This window comes from Nicotiana tabacum, chromosome 10, assembly GCF_000715075.1.
Source record: "Nicotiana tabacum cultivar K326 chromosome 10, ASM71507v2, whole genome shotgun sequence".
Classification (NCBI taxonomy): Eukaryota; Viridiplantae; Streptophyta; class Magnoliopsida; order Solanales; family Solanaceae; genus Nicotiana; species Nicotiana tabacum.
In genome coordinates, this window is record NC_134089.1 from 5426879 (window position 1) to 5445430 (window position 18552).

At 31.2% G+C, this 18552-nt stretch overlaps 1 protein-coding gene across 1 annotated transcript; it reads left to right on the forward strand.

The window, feature by feature from the left end:
- The first annotated feature begins 9088 nt into the window (after positions 1-9088).
- Positions 9089-17747, forward strand: LOC107802367 (dnaJ protein ERDJ2). Its single transcript, XM_016625849.2, has 11 exons — positions 9089-9302; positions 9766-9985; positions 10078-10173; positions 10784-10904; positions 11007-11113; positions 11283-11500; positions 11769-11946; positions 12056-12175; positions 13412-13498; positions 14093-14203; positions 16595-17747. Exons 2-11 carry the CDS (start codon positions 9800-9802, stop codon positions 17429-17431), a joined length of 2061 nt encoding a protein of 686 aa, XP_016481335.1. The 5' UTR covers positions 9089-9302; positions 9766-9799; the 3' UTR covers positions 17432-17747.
- The last annotated feature ends 805 nt before the right edge of the window (positions 17748-18552 follow it).

Consider the following 18552-nt stretch of genomic DNA (forward strand, 5'->3'; position numbering starts at 1 on the left):
TTGAGATAACCTATGACTATTTATATTTTGGAGTAAGTTAAAATATAAATAAAACTAAAATTTACTTAAGATATTAAAGATTTATTGAGTTTAAAAAATTAATAAATTCAAGCCGCAAAATAAGATCTTATTAAAGTATACAAATTATTTATACGGTAAGAAAAAAACTAAAGAATCAGTAAAAAAAATATTTTAATAACAATAATAATGAAGTCATATTATTATTGATAAATCGGGCAAACAATTATCTTATACGTAAATATTACTACAACATTTAGATATAATGTGTTCAAACAATTAAGAAAATACTTTTGTATGATTAATATTTGAATTGAGTACAGTTAGTTTAAGTTTGAAAGCATAATATAAAATTTTGAAAATGCGATCCAATTTAGAAAATAGAATGATAAAAAAATATTTGAATTTGAGATGAGAAAGTTATTTAATTTTTATCTATATTATATTAGAATGAGTGTGATAGAAATATATATTAAATTCAATCAAGCTAATAAAAATCCACATGACAATGTAATAATATTAGGAATTGAATAATATAAAATCAAAAATAAAGACTAAATAGAGAAAAAATAAAAATTCAGATTTTTTATCATAGAGAAAAGGGATAAAACTAATTTAAATTTGAGATAAGAAAGTCTTTTATATTGTGATAAGAAAAGTCATAATATGGGTAAGTCCACGTAACTCAAGTCTAATATACAAAATCAAAAACTAAAAATATTGAATAATATAAATAAATTAGAGATAATGTGAGGATATTTATGTGAGGATATTTATAAATCATGAGTTTAAAAGTAAATATATAATACTTAATAATATTATTAAAATTTAAATAATTTAAAATTTTCAAGCAATATTTTTAAATCAAAATAAATACTTATTTTATGATTAAAAAATTATATATTTATCTATATTATATTAAAGAATAGTAGTTGATAATGATATTAAATAAAGTTACAAGTTGATGAAAAGCCACATAAAACGTAATAAGACTATATATCAGATTAAAAAATAGCAAAATTACGTTAAATTACTGAAAAATTACTATTCGAAATGAAAGGGAAAAACTATTTGAATGTGAGATTAGAGTTCTTAAAACTATGATGAGAATGCTCAAACTATGGATAATACCACAAAATTGAAGTCTTATTTATGAAAAAAAATAAAAAAATAAAAAATAAAAATTTAAAAATAAAAAATAAATTTCTATATAGGCAATTTTACTAATAAAAATTAAAAATTAAATTTGTATCTTAAAGCTAAAAGAGAAAGAAAAATTACATAAGTAAATAGTATGACAATGAAAATATTGCTACAACATTCAGATATAATGTGTTCAAAATAATTATAAAATATTTTTTTGTGATTAAAATAAAATTTTAATATAGGTAATTTTACTAATAAAAATTAAAAATTAAATTTACACCTTAAAGCTAAAAAGAAAGAAAATTTAACTGCAGCTAATACAAAAATAATTATAAGAGAACTCAATACATTTGGAACATAATAATCAAATAAATTAATTCAAAGTAACAATTTAAAATAAAATATGATATTATTTTGGTTATAGGTGAAATAGTAATATAAAAACTAATTAAAATATTGTAGTAGAGAAGAGAGTGTATAAAAAATAGAGGTAGTGTGAGGATACTTATACTTTAAATTAAATAAAAATAAATAAATTAAATAATTAAAATATATTTTAAAATATTACTTATAAATATAAATGATTAAAAAAATTCGAATAAAAGGTTACAAGCATAAAAATATACCAAATTTCAAGAATAAAACATTTATATTTATTAAGGACTACTAAAGGATAATAAGCAAGACATTAATTTAATGATTAAGCTAATAAAAACTTAATTATATGATAGTATAATAATATTAATTAATAAATAATACAATAACTATAAGAAAATAACAAAACAAAAAAATTGCATAAAAATGATGTGATAAATAAGATATATTTGACTTTCAGTCTTTCAGATAAAAACAAAGTAATAGTAAGAATTTTGTCCGCGCATCGTGCTATTCAAGTAGGATTACATTTATGACCAGTGCCAATTAAAAGAAGGCAATAATTGAGTTTAGTTTATATAAATGTCAAGCCATCACAATATACATGTCAAAAAGAAGGTCCTAAAAAGTTTTTGCTGCGTACTTTTGGTCTATTAGCAATCAAAAAGAAAAATAAAGAGATTGCTATATAATCTATATTTATTTATATCTATATATTATATTAAAAACACGAAGGCCATCAGTGAAATATTATTTGCCTTTTTTTACCCTTTAAAAATAATTTTTACAATGAACAAAATTTTAATTTAAGTTACTTTCCTAATATTTAAGAATTTAAAATCAATTAATTTTTTGTATATCAAATTTTTCCTTATTTAACTAGGTAAGAAGTCCTAATATTTAGGAATTTAATCAATAAATAATTTACCTTATATAAGCTATACTAATTGAACATAAATCCTTTCTGAGGAGACTTATATTGTGACTTCAATTGATTTTCAATTAAAAACTTAAAATATGGGAACATATAAGTTAAAAGTATTTAATATAACTAGTATTAGTGTACGTGCATTGTACGTGTACATCGCGTCAATTATTGTTAAACGTATACAAGATGAAACAATTATTGAAAAATAGCAGTTGAAGTTAAAATAAATTTAATCTATGTTTAAATAATAAAACAATTAATTTTCATTGATAGAATAGTTAAATTCAATATCTTTTGAACATGCAAAAGATAATAAATTTAGTTGGATTAGTTAAATAGTATAGTATTTGATTATAATAGTTAAATTCAATATCTTTTGAACATGCAAAAGATAATAAATTTAGTTGGATTAGTTAAATAGTATAGTATTTGATTATAAATAAATTATATAAAAAACATATATTTTATGTCGTTATATTTCACCTAACATCTCTTCATAAATGTTATATTCATAATATTAAGAAAATAATAAATTTTAAAAAAGGCAAGTAATGAATATAAGTAAATAACGAATATTTTAATATTAATTATAAATTTTGGACAATTGATCATTTTAACAGAACTAATAGCCTGTTTGGCCAAGCTTCTAAAATCTGTTTATTTTGAAAAGTACTTTTTTTAAAAGTACTTTTGGTGAGAAGTAATTTGTATTTGACTAATTAATTTAAAAAGCACTTTTGAGCAGTAATTAGTGTTTAGCCAAGCTTTTGAAAACTACTTCTCAGAATAGTGCTTTTGGAGAGAAGTTACTTTTTTCTGCTTCTAAAAAACAACTTCTGTTTCTCCTCAAAAACACTTTTTTTCCTTTCAAAAGCTTGGCCAAACACCTCATAAAAGCTATCTCTTTCAGTTGGTATAAAATGGAGTATAAGAACTTTATGCTAATTCGTATCGTGTAACGAATCAATTAGTTTTTTACTTTTCTAAAAAATAAAGAAAGTAATATTTAATTTTAATTTATCAAGATTCTAAAATAGTTATTTTATATAGAAAATGAGCTTAAGCTACTTTTATAACAAAAGAGATTAAGAGTTTAAAAGGGTTCTATGCTCTTTACTTTCATTCTTTGTCCTTTTCTTGGATTGATTTCACTCACATTTTGTCGTTGATAAATATTTTGTACTTGAGTTTTATAATTTTATAAACTATAAATAAATATATATTATTTTGGAACTTTTAGTTTTAAATCATCTCAAATTTTAAATATTAAAGTGTATTTATAATTTTATTGAAAAAAACTTATATTTTCAATGTGTTCAAATAAGAAAATTTACGTAAGATGAAATATTAATTAATTTTAATTTATTAAACGTTAGGAGATACTACATATTCTTTCAAATAAGAAAAAATTTAATAAGCAAATTATAATTTTAGCTAATAAGAATTTTATTTTTAAAGTGCTTAATGAGAAAAGAATTTATAAAAATAAAATTTAAGTGATTTAGTCATAAACGTTAGGAATTCTTAAGTATAATCTAAATAAAAAATAATTTCTTAAGCTAAATGTTATTATTTCAACATTTTAAATATTAGAAAAATAATAAACTAATATTTTTGTCAAATGTAAAATCAAATTTACAAAAATTAAAAAGTCGATTTGTTCATGCATTTTTGGAGGTGTTTGACGGTGTTTTCCTCTTTTCACATGTAAGTTTCAATTTATCTTTTACGGAAGTCACTTTAGAATTTTTACAATTTATGAAAATCAAGCTATTCAAAAAGTAATTTTAAAATCCTAAATATTAGGACTTTATACATAGTTCAAATAAGGAATAATTTAATAAATAAAATTTTAGTTGATTTAAAATCCTACAAATTAAGAAAATAACTTAAATAAATAAAAATGATAACGACACTTCTTTTGAATACCTTTTGTCTTATGTTACATCCTTAATGCTTTAACTTAGCATGTTTAGCAAATTTAATTTTTAATACTATATTATAATGGATTTTGCTCTATTTTCTTATTTCTTTCACGACCGTTCTAATGAAAATAAATTTATGTACCTTAAAAGTTTTATCAACTTGATAAATAATTTTACTTACATAATGATTTTGAAAAATATTGAATTGATTTTTTTTTGCTAATTTATTAATGCAAAGACTTAATTATTTGTTGAGATTTCATGCTTTTAAGATAGTATAGAAGATGCGAATTATTTTTGAACTTTTTCCTACTCGAACAATATATTATTCTCTTTATCAATTTGTATAATATTTATATAATGTCGTTCGCCTTTTTTACTCTTTAAAAATATATTATACTGGACAAAATAATAATTTGCTTATCTTCCTAATATTTAGGACTTCTAAATCAACTAAAATTTTATTTATTATATCTTTTCTTATTTGAATTCTGTAGAAAATAACTTTAATATTAACTCATGAAATCCTAAACTTTGGAAAACAAACAACTTATGAATATTCGTAGGATGCTTTAGGAGCGTTCTAATTTTTTATCGTGATTGTGTACACGTTCGCATGACATAATTATGATTCTCAAAATAACATCCAGGTATGCGTTTGCACGACTTTAGCCAAAACAATTTTAATTATTAATAAAGCGTGATTAATTGTGTACATGTACGCATGTCATGATTTTAGCGCCCCAAATAAAACGGATTTACACACATGTAATTTGTTTCGAAGATTAAATCCATAACGTCATAATTAAAAGCGGTAAAAGATAAAATGTACAATAAATTTGAAAATGAGATGGTCATTAGGTATACCCAAAAGAAAGAAGGAAGAAATCTGCAATACATGAGAGTTGCGCTCCTTTTTACGTTTCTTACTGACGGCCATCGAAAGGTCATTTGTGTGAGTTCTTTATTTTCTTCTTTCTTTGTAGGATAAGAATGTTATGTGGCATGATTGTTAACCATCCTCAATGAGCTTACTTTCAACAAGTGATGTGAGCATTAATATTTCACTTTTATACATAGTATATAGTATAAGATCGGGCAGGACATGATGCAACTTCAGATCTATGAGGACATGGCTCTGGATAGGAAGATGTGGAGGTCGAGCATTAGAGTTGTAGGTTAGGAGGGAGTCGAGCGTTTTTCTACGTTATTTCCGGCGGCAAGACTAGGCACGGACTTAATTTCCTCGAGAATATTTATCACGGAGTCCAATATTACGATGCATGCACGAACTTAATGTGATGCATTAGTTTAGGTCTCGGCTGGTGGAAATGCCAAGGGCAAAATACATAGATGGCTACCTAAACTATGGATCAAATCTCTCTTACATACTTTCTAACAGCGAAAATTATTTTACACATTCAACCTTTCAAAAGTGTGTCCAACACACCACTTTTGTAGTTGACCAGTTTCACAAAACATGTCTATGTCACGCACCAATGGGGTTTCGATATGTGTCCTTAACGCAAAAAATACTTAGATTTAAAAATATACCCTCATCTCCTTCCCTCTTAGATTCCTGGACGTTTTTTTTCCGGATTAAAGTTCTCTTTTAGTTGTCTTTTTTTTTTCTTTCAAAGTCACCCTAATCAATTTCAATTCATTCCAAACATTAGATTTAGCTTTGTGCAAGTGTTTTCATCAAGGACCTTGAATACCCACTTGAATTTGAACATCAAATTTCATATCCAAATTTTATTCCGACTTCAACCTTCGAAGCTTTGCCGGCAATGGTGATTTGAATATTACTCCACCCAAATCTCATCCCAAACAGTGATTACAATTCAATTTTCCATCTCACAACACCACTATTTTTAAAAATAAATTTTATTGTAATAGATTTGAGGTGAGTTCCATTGTTCGAGTCAAAAATAAAATTCAATTTTGAACTCGAATTTATAGTTGGCATCAATGGATAATAATTGTGTGGGTTATTGAAAGCAACTGCTGATTTCAAAAGACTTCAATGGCGAGCAGAATGCAAAAATAGTTACTGAGTTATAGGTTGATGCTAATTTACAACAACAACAACAACAACGACCCAGTATAATCCCACAAGTGGGGATGTTGATGCTAATTTGAGATCTAAAAATTATATGGATTGTTTACTGTTTGGAATTGATTAAGAACTAATCCTTGAGCTTAAAACCATTTGAACGGAGTGATTTCACGAGGAATTCTAAACTTCCATGGTTGAGTTCTCATGACTTCAAAACCGAGTTAAAGTTTTAAGTTTTTTTTTTAATTTTTTTTTTTGGAATTCACTCGCCCTTTTTTTGTGTATAACACGTGAGTGCCAGCTAAGCAAAGTGGTGTGTCATAGAGACACTTTTGAAAGGTTGAATGTGTAAGTTAATTTTCGCCGTCAAAAAGTGTGTAACACAGATTTAATCCATAGTTCAGGTGGTAACTTATGTATTTTGCCAAATGCCAAGTAACATAAACAATAATGCTAATAGAATGTGGTTAAGAATACTTGGTAACATAATATTCTCTTTCATCAAAGAAGGGGCAAAATTAAGAATGTATACAAAATTTATTAACGCAAATAATAAGGGTAATAGAATGTAATGAGATTAATGTTGATTTAGTAATAATCGTGGCTGTTTTACTAGGTGGATAGTAAAATAGATGATAAAAGTGTATTATATGACATGATATAATTATAGTCTGTTTGGCCAAACTTCTCGCCATGCCAAAAGTGCTTTTTTTTTTTTGAAAAAAATGTGTTTGGCTATAAGCAAAAGCAATTTTGAAGAAGTATAAAAAAGTAGTTTCTCTCTAAAAGCAGAAACAGAAGCAATTTTGACTTTTCTTCCTACCAAAAGTACTCTTTGCAAAATATTATATATACCAAAATAATCTTACTTAGTTAAACTATTAAGTAATATAAAATGACTTTTGGGATGAACTTTCATATTTATTGAATGATTATTTGATATATTTAAATTATCTTGAAAGAATAAAGTACTTTTCAATTTTATTTTTATATTTTACATAAATAAAATTTAAAAACTTAATTATTATCTTTAATAATAAATATTTGTAATTATTTATCTACTTATATAATATTAACTATTAAGCAAATCTCTTCATGCCCTTATTTGTAATTTGACACTTAAAAGCACTTTTTGAAAAGTTTGGCCAAACACAAAATTGTTCAAAAATGTTTTTCAAATTAATTAGCCAAATACAAACTGTTTTTTTTCCAAAAGTACTTTTTCGAAAAGCACTTCTCAAAATAAACTGATTTTTCCAGCTTGGCCAAACAGGCTATTAGTCTAATGAAGTCATTACACCAATTAAATCAGTTCTAAGCTCAACAGATTAATATTAAATTTTAATAGGTCAAGTTGTCTAACTTTAAATGTTGATAAAAATACATTATCTTAACCTTAATTAGGGAATGACACAGTAAATATACACATTAAACAATTGCATTTGTGCGTTGATATAATCTCTCTTTTTTTGGATTTGGAACTTATTAGCCTAAGTTATCTAATTCTTGTCGAGTAGGTTCATTAATAGAATATCATAATATTTTTTATTTTCAGAGTTTAAACACGAGCTGATCAAGATAAAAGTGAAAAGATCTTAATGACGCTATCACAATGTTCAATACTCAATATTATCTTATATTAATCACAAAAGGTGGTAAATATAATCGATCACATAATAGAATTTCAATTGTAAGTGTCTAGCACATAAGAGACCAAAATCATATATTCATCTTAAATTTTGTCTAGAAAAAAAATTAAGCTATAGTTTCCTTGCTTATAAGGCACTTTAAGTTTGTAGTTCTTTTGAAAATAAAATAAAACACAAATATTTTTATTTTTTTATATTTTATTTTTTTTAAAAAAAACACAAATATGAGGTAAACGGCCTTAGCACTACTTTGCTTTGGCCGCATCAAATAGGTGACGTGGCATGATATAATTAGTCTGCTGAGGTCATTACACCAATTAAATGTGGCATTTACTCCAACATGATACACAATTAATACTCCCTCCATCCGGTCCAAACTAAGTGATTTTTTGATTTTTTTCTTGACGTCCAAAATAAGTAATTTTTTCAAATTTTAAGAATGAATTAAGTATTTTTTTTCCTACATTGCCCTTGGAGTAATTAGTATTGGAGTATGTATTAGGAGTGTTTATGTGAAAAGACAATAAATGTTAATATGGTCAATTTCATTGTCAATTAATGTTAAAAGATTAATTTTTTAATATGTGTGAAAACAACCAAAAAATCACTTATTTTGGACCGGAGGGAGTATTTAATTAGTCAAAGTTATCAAACTTTAATGTTCCAAAAAATTTATTACATTAATCTTAAATAGCAAGGACAGAGAAAATGATATATACCCAACATTTTGGAGATTGATTTACTCTTATTTTAATTTCCTTAAATATTGATATTCAAAATTATATGCAGATATGAATTCACATCGGGTGAGTTCATTAAGAAAAGTTAAAACTTCTCAATTAAATATATTTTTATTTTCGAGTTTAAATTTAAAATCTTTAATTAAGAATAAAGTCAATGAATTAATTTAAGAATAATGGAGATCAAAGTTTTGGACTACCAAAGTGAACTAAAGAAAACAAAGCCTTGAGATGATAACTTAAAAGAAAGGAAGCATTTGAGATAAATTTGATAATAAAGGTAAATTCTGAGGTTATAATAGCAAATGAAGTAGAAAGCAAACTGTAGCCCCGATCTAAATTAGCTCCATTTTAAGCCGCCTACCTCCGCCCGGAGCTTCAGGCTGTGCGCTTCTCCGGCGACCGTTGGATTCCCTCCGCTGAATTTCCGTCCAGATATAACACCGGCGATCTGAATTCACTGTGAGTCAGTTCCTTCATTTCCATTTGCAGTTTTGTTAGGGCAAACAAATAGCTGAAGTTTTTTGGTGATAGATTGTATAATTCATAAATTGTGAATTCACATTTGTGTGAACTGATAAACTGATCTTCAATATTGAGCTCGTTTTCATTTTTAACTCGAACGGAAATATGTATGAATTTAGCAATTGCTGTTCAATTTCTGCAATTTTGCACAATAGTGTTTTCCATTGAATGAGAGGATGTGTGAGCATTTCTCCATGAGTCGGGATCGCCATTTCATTAGTGTATTCGGAGTACTTTTTCTGAGCTCATTTTTGTGAGGATAAATATACTATTGATAAAGTTTGAAGTATATAAATTTAGCTAAATTTATCTGAGCCACATTTTTTTTGCCCTTGAGTTTAAGGCTGGTGTGAGCCTTTTTTTGGATGTATTGTATTCTAATAGGAATGACCATTTTCAGGAGTATCTTTGCTAGAATCTAAGAGAAATTCAATATGGCGGCTTCCGAAGAGAACAGTGCACTTTTCCCCATCTTTGTCTTGACTTTAATGGCGCTGCCATTAGTTCCTTACACTATAGTCATTTTATTTGGTGCTTTCAAGAAAAAGGCTGCCAAAATCAACTGCCAGTGTTCGGTATGCGTTCGATCGGGGAAGTATCATAAATCCATATTCAAGCGGGCAAGTTTCTGTATAGTCTTGTTTCTGGGATTTAATATTGAAGTTAAATTCTGCAATCGGGATTTATTTTTATCATTTCTTCTGATTTTCAGATTTCAAACTTCTCAACATATAGTAATCTAACCCTAGTACTGCTGTGGGTTGTCATGGCTGTTCTTGTTTATTACATCAAGCATATCAGCACTGAGGTAAATGCTGTTTAATCTGATTCTTATTCTTAAACTTGATAGGATATCTCTGTAGCTAATGCAAGCATGTGGTCACCTTTTTCCCAAGAACTCCTTAACTTGAAAAAATGGTAGCATTTGGTAGTTATAGTAGCAGAAGACGTGATATGTTTTTTTGTTCTATATGTGCAAATTTATCAGCTTGGTTTAGGTGTTCTTGCGCTTTTAAGCTATCTCTAGACAGGATTTAATTTGGTTTTTGTTTTATAAGATAGTGTTGATTGTTCTTGAATGTAGTGCTGTCTTCAATAGTATGGAATTTGTGCTCTTAAAATGTAATGGTTTTGTCCCCATTGGTCGCATTTGTTAAGTCTTCTAATTCACATGGCATATGTTTTATTTACACAAGCAATGGGGTATTCTTATACTGATGTCAAGTTCTCATAGCTAATTTTTTTCTTTGGTTAAGTTCAACTTCTCCTGGTCACAAGGAAGCATTATTATTAATACCATCTTTATTAACCTTCGCACCGTCCTCTACGATTTCCCTTTTATCGTGGTTTGTTTTCTTATGCATTTAAAAAAAACAATGGATGGTGCTTGCGCTTAGTTTAAACATTTTATTCTGCAGGTCCAAATATTCGAGCCATTCAGTATTCTTGGACTGGAACATGGAGCTTCGGACTCTGAAATAAAGAAGGCATATCGAAGACTTTCCATTCAGTATCATCCTGATAAAAATCCAGATCCAGGTTGAACCCAGAGCTAGCACTGTGTGTTCGCGTCTAGTTATTACTGTGACAGAGCTATATTGGCAGCCACTTGGCCATGACTATTTGTCTCTTCTATTGCAGAGGCACATTCATACTTTGTTGAATACATCTCAAAGGCTTATCAGGCTCTGACAGATCCAATATCTCGGGAAAATTTTGAAAAATATGGCCATCCAGATGGACGACAGGTAATTCACTTCTATCATGTCCTTGTGGATGCGGAGGATAGGAGGACATGTAAATGTCAACATTGAATTGTCTTTTTTTTTTGGGTCCGAGACATGCTCATGATCATTTCATTTGGGAGGAATGTACTCATTTCTAATGAATTTTTTTTCTTTTTGTTTTTTCCTGTAGGGGCTTCAAATGGGCATTGCCCTCCCTCAGTTCCTTTTAAACATCGATGGAGCATCTGAAGGAATGTTATTGCTAGGAATTGTTGGAGTCTGTATAATTCTGCCCTTGACAATTTCTGTTATATACTTGTCTAGGTCGTCAAAGTATACTGGGAATTATGTCATGCACTCGACATTAGCCGCATATTACCACTTAATGAAGCCTTCTTTAGCTCCAAGGTATGTGAGAGTAGTAGTGTATTTGGCTTTCTTCTTAAGAATACGTATGTTAAATTTTGTGATTGTTTCATAGTATTGAAAAATCAAAATTGGTAGCTGAAATGTTGTTGAATCTTATATAGTTGCATTTCCATGTTTTGGTTACTAGTTTATCTTCTTGAACCAAATAGTTTTCTCTCCCCTTCCACTGTGCAATGTTCTTCGCTTTCACAGATGTTGCTTTTATATACTCCATTCTGTCTCTTGCAATGTTGCTTCAATGATGCAGCAAGGTCATGGATGTTTTCATTAAGGCTTCTGAATTCATGGATATTCCTGTTCGTCGGACTGATGAAGAACCTCTGCAGAGACTATTTGTCTTGGTTAGAAGTGAGCTAAATCTGGATCTTAAGAATATTCGGCAAGAACAGGCTAAGTTTTGGAAGCAGCACCCTGCATTAGTAAAGGTTAAATGCTTGCTTTCTTCTTCGTTTTCCAAGCTCAAAAAGCCTTGTCAGAGCTGTCCTTTTTTTCCTTAAAAAGAGAATCTAGCTATATGTACTCCTCTGCTTGCAGACTGAACTGTTGCTTCAAGCCCAATTGACACGTGAGACGGCAGCTTTATCTCCAACTTTACAGCGTGATTTCAGACGTGTGCTTGAACTCGCACCTCGGCTTCTGGAAGAATTGATGAAGGTATCTCCATTCTTTCTATTTCTACTCATAGTACTACTTTAGTGCTGCTTTTCTTTTTGATAATGATAGTGCTGGTGCTGTTTTTAATTTACTGTAGTTCTTGTCACAAGTTGGAACATTTCTGAGGGAGTTTCATTGTAACTTGCATGGTATAGGTGGTAACTATCATTAGGAAATGAAATATTTTTACTAATAAGTTCGGATGTATATATAGGAGGATGAGCTGTTTTAACCATTCTGTTATTATCTTCAGGATGGCTATTGGTTAGTGTTCATGGTACTGCTGACTGATCCCACCCAAAAAAGGGTTATTTGTAGTAGCTAGTAAGCAAAGAGACTGACATATACATAGTCATAGACATAAAGACTTCAACAACAACAAACCAGTATATTTCCACAAGTGGGGTCTGGGATAGACATAAAGACTCAAAAAAATTGGAAATTAGAGGACAACGTGAATTATAAATTATACATGATACTTTATTTAGTGGATACAAGTTTCACATATCCATAATCAAGAAAAAGGTGTCATAAGAAATGTTAAGTGAATGTTCCTTATTGCCGAAGGAATTCTAAACACATATTCCAAAATCCTTTAGTGTAAAAAGCATCCGAATAACGCCATATAATGGAGTTAATTCACTTTTTCAACATTATATAATGGACTTGTTCTCAAATAATTGGACTTAAGCCATTTCAAACTTGGTAATGTCTACACTGGTATTTAGGATCAGTTTAATTCACTTCAGTATTACTCTAGTCACTATGTGAAGTAACCATAAAAAGTCAACAAATATCTGAAGCATAATTAAATAGAAAATAAAAAACACATATACTAAAAAATGGGAGAGAGAAAACTAAGGACGGGAAGGAGAATAATGTACTAGTATGTCAAAAAGTAGGACATCCAAAAATTGTGAAGATATGGCAACGATTAGTGTCTAGAAAATGAAGCTGAAATGAAGTAACACCCAAGTTATGTCCCGTAAATAATTTAAACAGCGGATTGCTGTTGGAAGTGTTCAGAGACCTCCAAATTGATTGTTTGTCCTTGAGCTGTGCATGGGAGAGAGGATGGGCAATGGCGTTATATTACAAAGGGATAAGATTGTTTAGCTTTTAATTCATCTTGTGCTCTGTTCTTTTCACCTTATCAAGTCCATATGTTTGTTTCATTGCCTAACATAATATGAGAGTTGCTATGGTAACGCAAGGAGTTTGTCTTGTTGCATGCAGATGGCTATTATTCCACGCCCTCCTGTGGGGCATGGATGGCTAAGACCTGCAATAGGAGTGGTGGAACTGTCTCAGAGTGTTGTTCAGGTTAGGTTTTCCAGAAAGCCAGTACTCTTCTGAAAGATCGTCGCTAGTTTTTACATCCGTTGTTTGGAGCCGTGCTTATCCCGCTTTATAACGTATCTCTTATCATTTTCTTCTCCGTTTCCCCTTTTCCAGCACAACGTCAGAAAAGCAACTTATTCTCGTGATTATTATTGAATATCATCTTGTGTACCTTAACTTCTAGCATTTTGACTTTCATCATTGCCGTCTGTTCTACATTTATATCTGAAAGTTAAAGTATTTGCATCATATTATCTGAAGATATAATCATGTATACATCATTGATACGAGCATCACTGCTTATTCTTGTTTTGCTAAATATTGTTAAGATTCATGTATTAAGATGAATGTTTTGGCAACCTTCATTTCCCCCCCACAGTTTTGATGAATTTTATGCATAAGTTTGGACTATCAGCAGTTATTTTTTAGGAATTGGTATCCATTTCCTTCCATATTTGAAGGGTTTAGGACCTAGAAGGTCCATTATTCTACTGAAATTCATTTACCCACATTGTAGGCACAATTGGTTTTCTTTCCTACTCTCATTTCTGATGCATTTTGCTGTTAATGATTCAGGCGGTACCTCTCAGCGCAAGGAAAGCAGCAGGTGGATCCAGTGAAGGGTATGCACCGTTTTTGCAGCTGCCACACTTTAGTGAGGCTGTTGTCAAAAAGATTGCTAGAAAGGTTGCAATTACTGCTTTTCATCTCTTCTCAAACTTGCTAAACACATCTGCTTCTTGCTAATGTTGGAGGAGGAGGTTGTTAATTATCTGTGTTGGTGCTTATAATAAGTTATCACAACGTGCTTTTGTGTCTCCGATTGGTTCCTCGGTGGAGTTGGGGCAAGTTTGTGCCTTACTTATCTGGTTTTGTATCTTAGTTTTATTTAATATTTATACTAAGGAAATTGTCCCTAGAATTTATACTTGATCACCAAAAAAAAAAAAGACGAGAAAGTGTCTCTATAAAGCTTTTTTTATCACATTTTGTGGTCTTGGTATCAGCGGGCCGTGCTATCCTTGCAATCCCAGCTCAAAATGAGGTGTTGAGTTGAGACAAGCCAAGTTCTGTAAACATTAAAAAGAAAAAAGCGCCAGCCTTTGAGTGTACAGGGATGTTCTAACTTGATTTTCATTATGTAGGATTGTCCGCAGTAACTGCTTATCTGCTTATCTAAACTCATCTCTACTGGTATGTATAGTGATACAATGTTTGTAAGGTAGTACTCTTGATTAAAAAAAAGGTAAGGTAGTACTTTGGTTTATTTACAAATTTTAATCTGGGATAAATATAGCTCTCCTCAATAACATTTTTTTGATGAAGTAAGATAATATCATTGAAAGGGCATCAGGAAGATGCCAAATTACAAGAACAGAAATTATGTTAGCTCCCGTACAAAAGACAAAATACATTGTAAGCTCCAGTACAAGAGTACCTATGCTAGAACCAGGGAGCTAACAAAATCCAAAAAAGTGTCAACCCTATTAACAGGGGAAAGAAAGTTCCAACTGAACAAACTAACTAAACATCTAGCTTTTAGGGAAGTTGTTAGAGTTGATATTCCATCAAAACATCTGCCATTTCTTTCCTCCCAAACAATTAATCCAAAATATGACTGCTGGGATCGTTCTCCATATTCTTTTGATGGTTTTGTCAACTCTCCAAAATCTCCAGCTTATATAGGCTTCCTTGATGGTGTGAGGCATGATCCAAGTTATACCAAAAATGGATAGGAAGAAGTTCCTAATATCAGCAGTGACTGGGCAATGAAGAAACAGATGGTTAACACTTTCTGATCTCTGTTGGCATATATAACATCTGTTGACTAGAGTAATGCTCCTTCTGCTAAGATTGTCCTGTGCTAAGACAGCATCATTGAGGGCAGTCCATTTGAGGCATGCTACTTTGAGTGGCATTCTGGTCCTCCAGACATGTTTCCAGGGCCAATCCTCTAGTATTCCATTCTGTGAGCAGATAAGGTTGTAGCCTTCTTTGACTGTGTACTTCCCTTCTTTTGAATTCCCCCAGATGATTCTGTCTGGTTGTTGATCTTCCGTGATGAAATCTTCCCCCAGATGATTCTTTCACAGGACTTCCCTGTGAAAGAATGCTGTAAGTCATTGATTTCCCAATCATGAAGATTTCTTCTAAACACTGGATTCCAAATGTTCTCTCTGTTTTGAGCAATATTTGAGTCCTGATTGCAGGCTATTAGGTATAGACCTGGGTATGAATCCTTTAGTGCTGTATTACCAAGCCATATGTCTTTCCAGAATTTCACATGAACACCATTACCAACTTTGAATGATGTATTCTGAAAGAAATCATTTTGAAAGCTGCTGATGTGTTTCCATAAACCCATCAATAATGACTCTTACTCAATAATGACTGAAATGTTAATTTGATTTATGCAATTAGTTATATGGTGGTTACTTTCATGAATTACTCGATGTCATGAAAGACGTTTTGCTTGGTTTTTGTGATCTAGTGGTGTTTCATTAATTTTGAGTTTACGTCTAAGTTTTAAACATGTTACAAATTTACACCTTTTAATAGTTAATGTTTGACACTTGCTTTGAGTGTGTCACAGTGGCTACCTGTACAGTGCATTCTTTCACAGGGAAGTCTAGTGACATCTCTATTCAGTTTCTTCTTCTTTTTATTTCCTTGTGCAAAATCTGAAAATTGGTGTGAACTTGATTCACATTTATGAGAAAATGAAAATCATAATTTTATAAGGTCGTCTTGAATATTACTTGGGCCATTTTCCTTTGATGGTGTTTCTCTCGTATTCATAAGGATATTGTTGACTGTCCTAATTAAAGGAGTCAATATGTACATTGATTGTGCCACTTTCAGGCTAAATTAAGCCTGAAGTCTTAATTTTCCATGTTTTTCCTGTTCATACTGAAGCATCTTCTTTTGCTACCTGTGATGTAATGATGTTGCAGCCCATTTCCTTTTTTTTTTTTTTTTTTGCTTTCTGTGGCACATTTAGTTGATGAAGTATTAGGATGGGCTTTGACAAGTGAGCCTTTTGTTTTGTATATCCTTAACCCTTTCCTCTATGTACAGAAAGTTCGTACATTTCAAGACTTCCGTGATATGACACCAGATGAACGCGAAGATCTGCTGACTCAAGTTGCTGGGTTCTCAAACTCTGAATCCCATGATGTGGAGATGGTTCTTAAAATGATGCCTTCAGTGACAATTGATATCACATGTGAGACAGAAGGTGAGGAGGGACTTCAAGGGGGTGACATCGTTACCATGCATGCTTGGGTCACTCTCAACCGTGGTAATGGCTTGATCCGTGCCCTTCCACATTGTCCTTACTTTCCTTTTGACAAAGAAGAGAATTTCTGGTTGCTGCTTGCGGACTCCTTTTCAAATGATGTGTGGCTCTCCCAGAAGGTTAGTTTCATGGATGAATCTACAGAAATCATTGCTGTATCAAAAACGATTCAGGAGTCAAAGGAAGGGTCTGGTGCAAGTGCAAGGGAAATAAATGTTGCTGTTAAAGAAGCAATTGAGAAAGTGAAAAATGGTTCGAGGCTGGTAATGGGGAAGTTCCAAGCTCCAGCTGAGGGAAACTACAACTTGAGTTCTTTTTGCTTATGTGACTCTTGGATTGGTTGTGATGCAAAGTCGAATATAAAGTTAAAGGTAATGAAGCGCAGCAGAGCTGGGACCAGAGGCGGTCTCACAGCAGATGAGACTCCTGCCATGGAGGATGGAATTGAGGAGGACGAGGAAGAAGAAGAAGACGATTATGATGATTATGAAAGTGAATACAGCGAAGATGAAGAAGATACAAAGGAAACAAAGAGTAAAGGAGCGGTGGCCAATGGCTCGACCCACAATAAGGGCAGTGGTTCAAGCTCCGATGAATCTGGTTCAGAGGCCGATTAAGTCTCTTTCTTGGCTACTAGTTGTTTGTTCTCCTATTTCCCCTGTATGTTCCAAAGTTTTCGGGGAAGAGAAATAGAAACCTGTGAGAAGACATCCTCTCGTTCCTTTTGTTTGGGAAGCCGGGTGGGGGAGCGGCAGGTAAGAAGATAATTCAATATTTTTTTCCCCTGTTATATGACTATATCTCAGGCAAATTACTCTGGGCTTTATCTTTTTATAGTGGTATACTTAGAACCGTTAGTGTTGTAACTTGACATGAATAAAACATTTATAGGTCACTCTTTACAGCTTGAATAGTTAGTCCTTTTTTGGCCAACTAGACGGTTCTTGTCGTTTTATTGTTGATACATGAAATTAGCCCTGATGGTGAGATCCCCTTGCCTCCATCCGATCCAGTTCCCCCATTGTCAAGAATGTTTCAAAGAAAAGTTTATGAAGCCTGGTCTCCTTTGAGCTGGCTTGGCTCTGGTGGATGTTCACGTTTGTTTTCCTTGTAGCTCAAAATTTTTATCCCCGCCAGAAATAGAATTGCCATCAGAGTTTTCCTGCGCCTTTATGTGTCATTTGAAGAAATTCTACCACCTCAATCGCGTTAAAGTTGAGATATATGTTTCTCTCTAACTACTAAATTTCCTGGAATTCATACATTAGATTTGTTAGCACTGAGGCTGCAGTATAGCGGTGTGTATTTCTGGTGAAACAATCACTGTGGCTTTCGGTTCAATATCTCAGAAAGGAAAGAACATTTTAGCAGTAGTTTTATATCTTGAAAATTTGGTTGATATGGCTACACCAAATAAACTAACTGCAGGTCTGTTTATGCGCTGTTATTTAAGAACTTGGAATTTGATGAAATCCTGGGCCTTCCTATGAGATATTTTCTTTTCATTTTTTACTTCAACTCTTCTTTTTTTCTCGGTGGGACAGGATATGTTGAATGGTTATGGGGGTTGGTTTGGGGGGGAGGGGGGACGACATAGAAGAGAGGAGCGCAAAGCATATGTTTCTGCCCACTAGAGCTTGAGTCGAAAACAGTATTGCTGGTTTTGATTTTTGCTGTCATTGCGCTTATTTTTTAAAATTCATGCCATTGCGAAATATGAAGTATCAAAGTTTCAAAA

Coding starts and splice junctions, on each gene's coding strand:
- LOC107802367 (XM_016625849.2), top strand. CDS start 9,800: ATGGCGGCTTCCGAAGAGAACAGTGCACTTTTCCCCATCTTTGTCTTG. Junction 11,114..11,282: donor GCCATCCAGATGGACGACAG/GTAATTCACTTC, acceptor TTTTTCCTGTAG/GGGCTTCAAATGGGCATTGC. Junction 14,204..16,594: donor TCAAAAAGATTGCTAGAAAG/GTTGCAATTACT, acceptor CTCTATGTACAG/AAAGTTCGTACATTTCAAGA.